This window comes from Mauremys mutica, chromosome 7, assembly GCF_020497125.1.
Source record: "Mauremys mutica isolate MM-2020 ecotype Southern chromosome 7, ASM2049712v1, whole genome shotgun sequence".
NCBI classification, from domain to species: domain Eukaryota; kingdom Metazoa; phylum Chordata; order Testudines; family Geoemydidae; genus Mauremys; species Mauremys mutica.
In genome coordinates this window covers 63492147-63505356 of record NC_059078.1, presented here as the reverse complement: position 1 = coordinate 63505356, position 13210 = coordinate 63492147, and the positions used below count along the sequence as shown (strand labels likewise).

At 49.2% G+C, this 13210-nt stretch overlaps 1 protein-coding gene across 3 annotated transcripts in view; it reads right to left on the bottom strand.

The window, feature by feature from the left end:
- Positions 1-13210, bottom strand: part of TUBGCP2 (tubulin gamma complex associated protein 2) — a 97688-nt gene that overhangs the window by 39336 nt on the left and 45142 nt on the right. For all 3 annotated transcript variants that reach the window (XM_045022885.1, XM_045022886.1, XR_006580850.1), the window contains exon 9: positions 3863-4008. In XM_045022885.1, the coding sequence (XP_044878820.1) occupies positions 3863-4008 (146 nt within the window). The remainder of the gene's footprint in view (positions 1-3862; positions 4009-13210) is intronic.

Here is a 13210-nt window from a genome sequence, read left to right as displayed (position 1 = left end):
CCTATCCCTACCCTCCAGCGAATCTACCAATCCTCTCAGTTTAGTGTCATCTGCAAACTTGCTGAGAGTGCAGTCCACGCCATCTTCCAGATCATTAATGAAGATATTGAACAAAACCGGCCCCAGGACCGACCCTTGGGGCACTCCGCTTGAAACCGGCTGCCAACTAGACATGGAGCCGTTGATCACTACCTGTTGAGCCCGACGATCTAGCCAGCTTTATATCCACCTTATAGTCCATTCATCCAGCCCATACTTCTTTAACTTGCTGGCAAGAATACTGTGGGAGACTGTATCAAAAGCTTTGCTAAAGTCAAGGAATAGCACATCCACTGCTTTCCCCTCATCCACAGACCCAGTTATTTCCTCATAGAAGGCAATTAGGTTAGTCAGGCATGACCTGCCCTTGGTGAATCCATGCTGACTGTTCCTGATCACTTTCCTCTCCTCTAAGTGCTTCAGAATTGATTTCTTGAGGACCTGCTCCACGATTTTTTCAGGGACTGAAGTGAGGCTGACTGGCCTGTAGTTCCCCGGATCCTCCTCCTTCCCCTTTTTAAAGATGGGCACTACATTAGCCTTTTTCCAGCTATCTGAGACCTCCCCTGATCGCCATGAGTTTTCAAAGATAATGGACAATGGCTCTGCAATCACATCCGCCAACTCCTTTAGCACCCTCGGATGCAGCGCATCTGGCCCCATGGACTTGTGCTCGTCCAGTTTTTCTAAATAGTCCCGAACCACTTCTTTCTCCACAGAAGGCTGGTCACCTTCTCCCCATATTGTGCTGCCCAGTGCTGCAGTCTGGGAGCTGACCTTGTTTGTGAAGACAGAGGCAAAAAAATCATTGAGTACATTAGCTTTTTCCACATCCTCTGTCACTAGGTTGCCTCCCTCATTCAGTAAGGGGCCCACACTTTCCTTGACTTTCTTCTTGTTGTTAATAGTAACAAGCAGGGTTTCTTCAGGTATGTTAGCATCTCTTGCTAGCTGCAACTCCAAGTGTGACTTGGCATTCCTGATTTCACTCCTGCATGCCTGAGCAATATTTTTATACCCCTCCCTGGTCAGTTAGCCAATCTTCCACTTCTTGTAAGTTTCTTTTTTGCGTTTAAGATCAGCAAGGATTTCACTGTTAAGCCAAGCTGGTCGCCTGCCATATTTACTATTCTTTCTGCACACCGGGATAGTTTTTTCCTGCAACCTCAATAAGGGTTCTTTAAAATACAGCCAGCTCTCCTGGACTCCATTGCCCCTCATGTTATTCCCCCAGGGGATCCTGCTCATCAGTTCCCTGAGGGAGTCAAAGTCTGCTTTTCTGAAGTCAACAATTTCAATTTACAACACAGAATACAGAGTGTATAGTGTTCACTTATTATTATTACAAATATTTGCACTGTAAAAATGATAAAAAATAGTATTTTTCAATTTGCCTCATACAAGTACTGTAGCGCAATCTCTTTATCGTGAAAGTGCAACTTACAAATGTAGATTTTTGTTGTTACATATCTGCTCTCAAAAACAAAAAGTAAAACTTTAGAGCCTACAAGTCCACTCAGACCTACTTCTTGTTCAGCCAATCACTAAGACAAACAAGTTTGTTTACATTTACGGGAGATAATGCTGCCCGCTTCTTATTTACGTCACCTGAAATTAAGAACAGGTGTTCTCATGGCACTGTTGTAGCCAGCATTGCTAGGTATTTACATGCCAGGTATGCTAAAAATTTGTATGCCCCTTCATGCTTTGACCACCATTCCAGAGGACGTTTCCATGCCGATGAGGCTCGTTAAAAAAATAATGCATTAATTAAATTTGTGACTGAACTCCTTGGAGGAGAACTGTATATCTTCTGCTCAGTTTTACCTGCATTCTGCCATATATTTCATGTAATAGTCTCGGATGATGACTCTGTACATGTTCATTTTACGAACACTCTCCCTGAAGATTTGACAAAATGCAAAGAAGGTACCAATGTGAGATTTCTAAAAGTAGTTACAGCACTCAACCTAAGGTTTAAAAATCTGAAGTGCCTTCCAAAATCTGAGAGCATGTTTTCAGAAGTCATAAAAGAGCAACAGTCCAATGTAGAAACTACAGAACTGGAACCACCAAAAAAGAAAATCAATTTTTTGATGGGAGCATCTGATTCAGATGATGAAAATGAACGTGTGTCAGTCCGCACTGCTTTGGATTGTTATCGAGCAGAACCTATCATCAGCATGGATGCATGTCCTCTGGAATGGTGGCTGAAACATGAAGGGACATATGAATCTTTAGCACATCTGGCATGTAATATCTTGCGACGCTGGCTACAATAGTGCCATGCGAACGCCTGTTCTCACTTTCAGGTGACATTGTAAACAAGCAGTGGGCAGCATTATCGCCTGCAAATATAAACAAATTTCTTTGTCTGAACAACTGGCTGAACAGGAAGTAGGACTGACTGGACTTATAGGTTCCAAAAGTTTTACATTGTTTTATTTTTTGAGTGCAGTTATTTTTTGTACATAATTCTACATTTGTAAGTTCAACTTTTATGATAAAGAGATTGCACTTTCATGATAAAGAGATTGTATGTTTTAAGTGAATTGAAAAATACTATTTTGTTTTCTTTTTTCCAGTGAAGATATTTGTAATAAAAAACTAAATATAAAGTGAGCACTGTACACTTTGTATTCTGTATTGAAATTGAAATCAATATATTTAAAAATGTAGAAAACATCCAAAATATTTAAATAAATGGCATTCTATTATTGAGAGCGATTAATCGTGTGATTAATTTTTTTTAATTGCTTGACAGCCCTAATAGATTATCACTACTGTTTTACAGACAAGGAAACTGAGGCACAGTGAAGGGAAATGACATAGCCAAGAACAGAACTCAACACTCCCTGGTTCCAATCCTGTGTCTTAACCATTAGTTGATCCTTTTTCTCTAGAAGGAATGTGCCAAGGCATACTGTAGTCTTCCCATAATAAAAAATGCTGATTAATAGCCCCAAATCATACACTGACAATGTGAAACAGAAAAGTTGATGTGATTACTGACGTTCATTATTGTGGCAAGTTGCCAGCACTATTATGATAGGTCCCACGCTTTCTTCTCTTGTGGGAGGTTTCAGGGTGCTGTTTCTCACCCCTGATTTGTGGTATCAACTGTCCCACTAGTGTCCCAGAGAAGGGGAGTGGAGAGGGAGGGACCCGGGCCCACCCTCTACTCTGGGTCCCAACCCAGTGGCCCTAGGGATAGCGGCAGACCACTTGAACTAGCGATACTTTCCCCTGCGCCACTTCCCTCTTCGGCCCTCTAGCTTGTGGGGGCTTCCTAACCTCTCTCCGCTTGGGCCAAGTTTCTCTCAACCCCTTGTCTCTGTGGAGTCCCTCTGCTCTGCACAAGCAGGGTTTTCCTTTACCTAGGGTCTTGGTCTTCTGGCCCGCCACAGCACTTCTCCAAACTGCTCTCTGTTCCAACACTAAACCACTCTGCTTCAACTCCTTTCTCCCTGTCTGATTGAAGCAGGGTTTTTTTTAAATCAGGTGACCGGCTTCAGGTGCTCTAATTGGCTTCAGGTGCTCTAATTAATCTATAGCAACCTCTCTTCCTTCTAGAGGGAACAAGGCTCTCATCATCCTGGGCTTACATATCTCCCCTTGATCACTCTCCTGTTGCCCTCTGGCCATGCTGTATCACATTATGCACATCTGTGCATCTCAAGGGCAATTTAAAATGTTAATGTCATTTAGTGCAATTATGAGCTGAATAGTAGAAGAATTTATAGCAACCGATCACTTTCATCCTGTGTTGTCACTGTACATCTTAGACACGTCTATACATTCAGAGTCACAGTCACTTACTTACCTGTGCTAAGTATCTTGTCAGCCATTTTCTGTAGGAATGATGGAATTTGTTGCTGAACAACAGTATATCTTTGATCCCAATATTTGTCATTATAATCCTCTTGTATCTTCTCCTTCTGCAACTCGTGTTCTTCCACCATGAACTCACTGTGCAATTAAAGCAGGTTTTTTAGATACAACAAGTACAAACAAGTTTACTATTTAACTTGACCTCAAACTAGTAATGTGATCTATCAGAAATGGGAATCCACAAGACTTCTGGCTCCTGGAATATTTCCTAATAAATGTTTCATGAGCACTGGGGTCTTGATGATTGGTATTCAGTTGTGGCAACAGAAATGGCAATATTGTGAGTCTCAGTATTGACCTGTAGCCTTCACCACTGGGGAATGTAAATAAGTGAAGCCATATATAAAGCACCATTTGTAATTATGGAATTTTAGAACACCTCTACCAGGTGGAATTCAATTACAGTGGAATAAACTAAGCACAATTCAATTACAATTCAATTACAGTGGAATAAACTAAGAAATTAGCATTAATTTTAGTGAAATATGTACATTCCCACCGCAAGAAAACATGTTTCTCTCTTGAAAATAAAATATCTAAACAATCAATATGAACTATAATTTTTCTAGTATTCTAAAAATGTTATCCAATCATTAAACACACAATGAAAATATTCCATGATCTGTTACATTGCAAAAAAATGCATCAATAAAAAGCTTAATTCCACAAAACCCGGGATATTTCACATTTTAGTTCCCAGAGTAACTGTAACTCAAACTATTGATAACCTGTCCTGTTAAATAATCCTGCTAATGGATATAGTGAGGTGGAATGGCCTCCCTCCAAACTTGAGAGCAACGGAGCACTACACTCCCCATGGTGGAAAGAGACAAACCTGCTCCGCCCCCCTCACCGGAAGTACCAGGGCAGGGCAGGACATATAAAGGGAGGGCTCTGCAGCTCAGTTGAGCGGGACACATGGAAAGAGGCAGATTTCTGCAGTGGACTGGAGACCTCTGGAGCTGAAACTGCACTGTGCAGCACCTGCCCCAAGAGGAGACCAACCCTGGACAGGCATTGCCAGGACCCCTGGACTAGGGTAGGAAATAACCCAGGGAAACCAGATTTTGTCTGGTTTTGTTGCTGGAGCACGAGTCAGTGGGTTTTGGTGGGATCCCAGTGACCTAGTGGCAGAAACATCTGCCACTGTTAGGACTCTGGGCTGAGACCTGGTGGAGTAGGGTGGGGCCTATTCACCCCTAGGCTAGAAGGCCTGTGCATTCTTTGTGGCTTGCCCCAGCCAGGAGACTGAGGCCAGACTGTATTTGCTGGCTGCTCTAGCCAGGAGGCTTAGCCAAAAGTCTGCTCCATGTTCTTTCCCACCCAGAGGGCCAGAGCCCCAGACTGTATGTTTGCTGGTTGCCCTAGCCAGGAGGCTTAGGCTAAAGTCTGCCCCCTTTCTCTGCCCCAAGAGTCCTAGACTGTTGAGTGCTGTCTGCCTTAGCCCGGAGACTTAGGCTAAAGCAGGGGTCTCAAACATGTGGCCCGCGGGCCGAGGTTATTTTCTGCGGCCCGCGAGCTCCTTGTGCCCCCCCCGCCCTCTCCCAGCGTTTACCTAGAGCGGCTCTGGCCTGACACGCACCAGGGACAGAGCAGGCTCCCTGCCTGCCTACCCTGCCACCACGCCGCTCCGGGAAGCGGACAGAACCTGGGGGAGGAGAGGCGCAGGAGTGTGTGTTGATGTTGCTTCAGGCACCACCCCCAGCAGCTCCCATTGGCCGCGGTTCCCCATTCCCGGCCAATGGGAGATGCTGGGGGCGGTGCCTGAAGAGAAAGTTACTCACCTTGCAGTAACTGAGGTTCTTCGAGATGTGTGTCCCTGTGGGTGCTCCACTCTAGGTGACGGTGCGTCCTGACACTGTCGATCGGAGATTTTCGGTAGCAGTGCCTGGTTGGGGCGCACGCACCCAGATGGTATCTCCCGTCTAGTTGGAATCTTCCTGAGTGCGTGCGCCCCACACCCTCCTCAGTTCCTTCTCTACCGTGGAGAGTCATCTCAGTACTCCAAAGTAGAGGGGAGGAGGGTGGGGAGTGGAGCACCCACAGGGACACACATCTCGAAGAACCTCAGTTACTGCAAGGTGAGTAACTTTCTCTTCTTCTTCGAGTGCTGTCCCTGTGGGTGCTCCACTCTAGGTGAATGTGTAGCAGTACCCACTACGGTTGGTGGGACTTTGGAGATACGGCAGGGAGTACTGAAGATAGTACTGTATGACCTACTATTGTGTCTGCCGTGGTGTCTTGCGTTAGAGCATAGTGTTTTGCAAACATGTGTTCAGATGACCATGTAGCCGCTTTGCAGATATCAGGAATGGGAACGTTGTGTAAGAAGGCAATGGATGCCGACATGGCTCTAGTGGAATGAGTTCTAATGTTGTCGGGCGGTTGAAGATTCTTCACACAGTAACAGGATCTGATGCAGTCAGAGATCCACTTGGATAGACGTTGTTTAGAGATAGCCATGCCTTTTGATCTTTCGGCAATGGAAACGAAGAGTCGTGGAGACTTGCGAAATGGTTTAGTCCTGTCTAAATAAAAGGCAATTGCTCGCCTGACGTCGAGAGTATGCAGGGTTGCGTCCGGTGGAGTTTTGTGAGGTTTGGGATAGAAAGTAGGTAAATATACTTGGTTGAGGTGGAAGGTTGATACCACCTTAGGAAGAAATTAAGGATGTGGTCTCAAAGTGACTTTATCTTTGGAGAATATTGTGTAGGGAGGGTGGGCCATCAGGGCACTCATTTCACCAACTCTCCTGGCTGATGTTATGGCAACTAGGAAAGCCACCTTCATGGACATATGGAGATGAGAGGAGGTAGCCAAGGGCTCAAATGGAGGTTTCATGAGAGCATGAAGAACGAGGTTAAGATTCCATGTAGCCACTGTTGAGTGAATTTCAGGGTAGAGATTTTGCAGGCCAGAGAGAAAGCGTTTAATGGTGGGGTGTGTAAAGAGTGAGTACCCATCCAATAGTTCATGGAAGGTGGTAAGCGCCACCAGGTGCACTTTGATGGAGCTGAGCGAAAGTCCGTCCTGTTTTAGTTTCAGGAGGTAACCTAGAATGTTAGGAAGGGTCACGTTGTTGGGTGCTAAATGTTTATGTGAGCACCAAAGAGCGAAACACCTCCATTTCTGAAGGTAGGTTTTACGAGTGGAGTCTCTCCTACTCTGCAAGAGGACATATAGGACTTGCTCAGAACAGGCTAGTTCATGGGTTTGGAACCATGAAGGAACCAGGCTGTGAGGTGGAGCTTTTGGAGCTGGGGGTGAAGGATTCGTCCGTTGTCCTGGTAAAGGAGGTCTGGCCTGTTGGGGAGAGCCCCTGGGTGACAGGAGGACATGCGGAGAAGGTAGGGGTACCACGTCTGTCTTGGCCAAGCCGGGGCAATAAGGATGACCTGGGCCTTGTCGTCCGCGATCTTCCGAATAACCCTGTGTAGTAGAGGGATAGGTGGGAAGGCGTACAGGAGGTAGCTGTTCCATGGGATGAGGAATGCATCCCCTAGGGATGCAGTCCCTAGTCCCGCCTTGGAGCAAAACAGGGGGCATTTTCGATTTCGAGTCGTGGCGAAGAGATCTATTGATGGGGTGCCCCAGTGGGAGAAAAGCTGTTGGAGTATTGCGGGGTGCAGTTCCCATTCATGTTCTGACGAGAAGTGCCTGCTGAGTGCATTGGCAGTAGTGTTGTGGCAGCCTGGTAGGTAGGAAGCGATGATCTGTATTTGATGTTGTATGCACCAATTCCATAGTCGAATGGCTTCCATGCAGAGGGAATGTGATCGGGCTCCCCCTTGTCTGTTTATGTAATACATACATGCTATGTTGTCTGTTAAGACTCGCAGGTATTTGTTCTTTATGAGGGGAAGAAAGTGAAGGCATGCTCTCCTCACTGCTCTGAGCTCTAAGAGATTTATGTGTAGATGCGTCTCTGATGCAGACCACCGGCCTTGTGCCCTGTGTTCCCCTAGATGCGCTCCCCAATCTATCAGGGAAGCGTCCGTGGTGAGCATGAGCGTTGGGGATCGTTGCTGGAAGGAAACCCCTGTGCAGAGGTTTTCTGGACTTGTCCACCATTGTAGGGAAGTTATAACATTGGGAGGAGGAGTTAGCAGCATCCCTAAGGGATGTCTGCTGGATTTGAAACTGGAGTTGAGCCAGCCCTGGAGGCATCTCATATGTAGCCTGGAGTGTTGAACCACGAAGGTGGTAGCTGCCATGTGACCAAGGAGTTGTAAGCAGATTCTTGCTTGTGTCCTGGGACGAATAGAGAGCGTGCGTATGAGCTGTGTAATAGCGAGGAATCTGTTGTATGGGAGCAAGGCCCTGCTCTGGGTTGAGTCGAGATGAGCTCCAATGAACTCTATCTGTTGCGTGGGTATCAGGGTGGATTTTTGGATGTTTATTTGGAGCCTAGGCTGTGAAAGAGGGAGATGGCGAGATGCGTGGCTTGAAGTGTGTCGCCATAGGAGTCGCCCTTGATGAGGCAATCATCCAGGTAGGGGAAAAGTGTGACCCCGTGTTTGCGGAGGTGAGCCACAACGACGGCCAGGGTCTTGGAAAAAACTCGTGGAGAGTCCGAAAGGAAAAACTCTGTATTGAAAATGATCCTGACCAATTGTGAATCGTAGAAAGCGTCTGTGACCTGGATGAATTGATATGTGGAAGTAAGCATCTTGTAGGTCGAGGGCTGTGAACCAGTCCCCTTGATCCAATGCAGGTATTATTGTGCCCAGTGTGACCATCTTGAATCTTTGTGTCCTCACGAATTTGTTCAGTCGGCGTAGGTCTAGTATAGGCCTCCATCCTCCGGTCTTTTTCTGCGTTAGAAAGTAATGGGAGTAGAAACCTGTCCCCTGGTGTTGCATAGGCACAGGCTCCACTGCGCCTAGTTGCAGAAGGTGAGCCACTTCTGTGCGAAGTAATTACTCGTGAGAAAGGTCCCTGAAGAGGGACGGGGAAGGGTAGGAAGGTAGGATATAAAAGGGATGGAGTAACCGGTCTGAACTATTTCGAGGACCCAGCGGTCCTGTGTGATTCGCTGCCAGGCATGTTGGAAATACTGGGGGCGGTGGCCAAATGGACAAGTAAGTGGTGGAATCAAGGGGTGGTCGTGCAGACCCTCGACCAACGCTTCAAAACTGTTGTTTATTGCCCAGTGGACGGAAGGTGGTGGCTTGATTTTGATTTTGTCTGCGTTTGGGAGGTCTAGTACGATTCCTAATTGTGTCGTATGGTCTGGATTGAGGGCGATAGTACTGATGTGTGCGCGGTCTTTGGTAGGGTTGGTATCGTTGTCTCCTGGGAAGAGATGGGTGAATGCCCAGGGTGCGCAATGTCGCTCTCGAATCCTTCATGGTGTGGAGGAGTTCATCAGTTTTTTTCGAGAAGAGTTTGTCCTTATCAAAGGGGAGATCCTCCACTTTGGTCTGGAGTTCTTTAGGAATGCCTGATGCAGAGAGCCATGAGGTTCTGCGCATAACCACAGCAGTTGCAGTGGTATGGGCTGCTGTGTCCGCCGTGTCTAAAGACGCCTGTAGGGCCGTTCTGGAGATCAGTTGTCCCTCAGACAGGATTGATTTGAAGTCTGCTCTTCTGTCCTCTGGTATGTAGGAGGCAAATTCGAAAAGCTTATTGTAATTATCAAAATCATAGCTGGCGAGGAGAGCAGAATAGTTAGCAATCCTGAACTGTAGTGTAGAGGATGTATAAACTTTGCAGCCCAGGACATCAAGGCGTCTAAGGTCTTTGTCTTGTGGGGTGGGTCGATACTGTGACTGTTTGGTCCTCTGTGCAACTGCATCGATGACAAGAGAGTTCGGTGGTGGATGAGAAAATAGGAAGTCTGCGTCCTTTGCAGGAACGTAGTATTTACGTTCGGCCTTCTTGCAAGTTGATACTAGAGAAGCTGGGGTTTGCCAGAGAGTGTCAGCTGGCTCCATGAGTGCTTCATTTATAGGGAGCGCGATTTTCGAGGGCGCAGATGGTTGAAGGATTTTGAGGAGTTTGTGTTGCTTCTCCTGAACCTCTTCTAAAGGAATATCCTGACTGAACGCAACCCTCCTAAAAAGTTCTTGGAACTGTTTGCAGTCGTCCACGGTCTGTGGAGGTGAAGGGAGGACGGCTTCATCTGAGACTAGTGGAGAGTTAGGGTTAGGGTTAGGTGAGTCAGGATATGGTGCGTAGCTCCCAGACTCAGGAGGGGGCTCAGGCACCCTGGAAGTGGATGGAGCAGGAGATTGAGGCATAGACGGAGGCTGATTGGTAGGAGGATGTTGCCATGGGTACCATTGAGGCCAAGGCATAGGGTAGGAGAACCCAGGTGCCGCCCACGGGGGGGGGGGCAAAGTAGGGAAACTGAGGATGCTGAGCTTGAGCCATGACCTGAGGTGGTAAAGGTGCCTGTGGAGGAGAAGCAGGAGGGGAGAACTCCGCTTGCTGTTGTAGCTCAAGGTCACCGTCAGTGAAAGCCAGTTCAGGAGAAAGTGGCAGTTCAAGAAAAGAGTCCTCTGTATCTAGGAGCGGAGAGTGAGGCTCAGGTGGCACTAAAAGGTCACTTTGAGTAAGAAACTGTTGCTCCTGCTCCCTAGGCTGAGCTAAGCCTGCTCTCTGCGCTAGCTCGTTAGTAGGAGAGAGTGACAAAGAGTGTACTGCTGTAGTGAGCTTAGAGGTGCCCTGCAGGGGGTCTGCTGCTGGTGTGCGGGTAGAAGAGTGGCTGGGTGCCGACGCTCTTCTTGGTGCCGAGGCTGATCGCGCAGTCGGCATCGCAGCTATTTTCACTGCTGAGGCAGAGCGCGCTGGCGGGCCCGCGGCCGCTTTTGGCGCTGAAACTGACCGCGCTGTGAGTACCGTTGTTAATTTCGCTGCCGGTGCCGAACGCGCTGCCGGCACCACGGCCGTTGTCGGTGCGGAGGAGGAATGCGGTGCCGGTGCTGCGTCTGTTCGCCGTGCCGAGGAGGAGTGAGGTGTCCGCACCGCGGTCGTTTGTGGCGCTGAGGGGACCGAATTAACAAGTACCTTCCCCCGCGCGGGAGGTAGGGTCCCTGCCTCTGTGCTCTGTCAGAGCCGTTGCTGAGGCATTAGAGGAGGCTGAGGCAGCTGTCTTTCCTGCTGTCAGCACAGAGGGTAGGGATCTCACAGGAGACCCCCTACCCTTGTTAGAGTCTCTTTTGTGAGACTGTTGCGCTTCGTGCCTCCGCTCCAGGGAGGGTGAAGCGACGCTCCCCACCGGTTCCGATCTGGCTGGGGAGCGTATGGGAGCGGGTTCAACCTTTCCCGTCTCCGACAGCGGCTGCAGGGATTTTTCCATCATGATGATTTTGAGCCGCAGATCCCTGTCATGACGAGCTCTTGAGGCTCGCACAATGGAGGCACTTCGCGGGGATGTGGGTGTCCCCGAGGCACTTCACTCAATGTGAGTGCTCATCAGACCGTGGCATGGAGTCCTGGCAGGAGATGCATTTTTTGAATCCTGAAGCTCCTGGCATTATGAATTAGAGATGGCCGAGGAGAGTGAGACAAGCCTGAGGGGCTTTTTTTTTTTTTTAAACTAAGTAACTAACTATGTAACTATACTAAAGGAAGGGAAACAACTGGGAAGTAATTAATAATTATTTCCATGTTCTTTGTTACTGTTTCCTATAGATACCAGGGAAGAGAAGGCAGCACTGCCCCGAGTCCCGTCTTCAGCCGAGGACAGTTGAGAAGGAACTGAGGAGGGTGTGGGGCGCATGCACTCAGGAAGATTCCAACTAGACGGGAGATACCATCTGGGTGCGTGCGCCCCAACCAGGCACTGCTACCGAAAATCTCCGATCGACAGCGCCGGGACGCACCGTCACCTAGAGTGGAGCACCCACCGGGACAGCACTCGAAGAAGAAGTAACAGCAACACACGCACCCCTGTGCCCCTGCTCCCCCATGTTCCAGCCGCTTCCCGGAGTGGCGCGGGGGCAAGGCAGGCAGGGAGCCTGCCCTGCCCCTGGTGCGCGCTGGGCCTGAGCCCGCCCCCCGAACCCCTCCTGCAGTCGACCCCCCTGCCCTGAGCCCCTTGCCGCACCCTGTACCCCAACCCCCTGCCACACCCCTCCTGCACCGCAACCCACTGCCTTGCACCCTGCCACGCCCCTCCTGCACCCTGATCCCCTACCTTGACCCCATGCCACACCCCTTCTGCACCCACCTCATCCCACTTCCCTGAGCCCCCTGCCACACACCCCCTGCACCCTGATCTCCTGCCACACCTCACCTCTCCTGCATCCCACACCCCAACTCCCTGCCCTGAGCCCCCTGCCACACCCCTCCTGCACCCTGACCCCCTGCCGCACCCCACACCCCAACTCCCTGCCCTGACCCCCTGCCACACCCCACAACCCTCCTGCACCCCCTGGGGGCAGGGAGGGGACAGAGTTGGGGTGGGGATTTTGGGGAAGGGGTTGGAATGGGGGAGGGAAGAGGCGGGGCAGGAGTGGGGCCTCATGGAAAGGGTGGAGTGGGGGCGGGGCCGAGGGCGGCAGGGGGGAGGTGTCAGTAATGTGGCCCCCGGGCCAATGTACTAGTCCTCATGTAGCCCTCATGGTCATTTGAGTTTGAGACCCCTGGGCTAAAGACTGCTCCCTGTTCTGCCCTGCCCCGGGAGCCAGAGTTTCCCTTACAGACTGTTCATGCTGTCTGCCTCAGCCAGGAGGCTGTGGGCTCTGCCTGCCTAGAGGCCCAGAGCCCTAGACTCTTGATTGGTGTCAGCCCTAGCCAGAAGATTCTGGGCTAAAGACTGCTTATTGCTCTACTTCATCCCTCCCAAGGGGGCTAGAGCTCCAGACTGTTAATGGTTGTGTGTCCCATTAGGAGGCTATGAGCTATAGACTGCTTGCAGCTCAGCCCCACCAGCAGGGCCTGAGCCCAACTGCTGCTGCAGTGAGGCAGAGTGGCCTCCCTCCCTGCTTGAGAGTGAGGGACCACTAAAATGGACTATAGCTAACACTACACAAACTGAGCAGAAATAAGGTGGTTTTCAATCTGAAATCTTAACTATAACTATATGTTAATAGTTTTTTGCACTTAATTACCTTGAATTTTAAAAACAAAAGAGACAAAGAAGGTCTCAGTGCATTTAGCTATATAGCCACAGACTAAAAACATGTGCATTTAAATGTGATCTAACAACCCCACATTCCAGTCAAATTTTGCAGAGTCTGGGGCTGTGCATCGTGGTGAAAACTAGGGACCAACAGAATGGGGGACCTAGCAGGAAGTCTCCCTGACCAGCGGGGCCCCCTATTTTTATAGG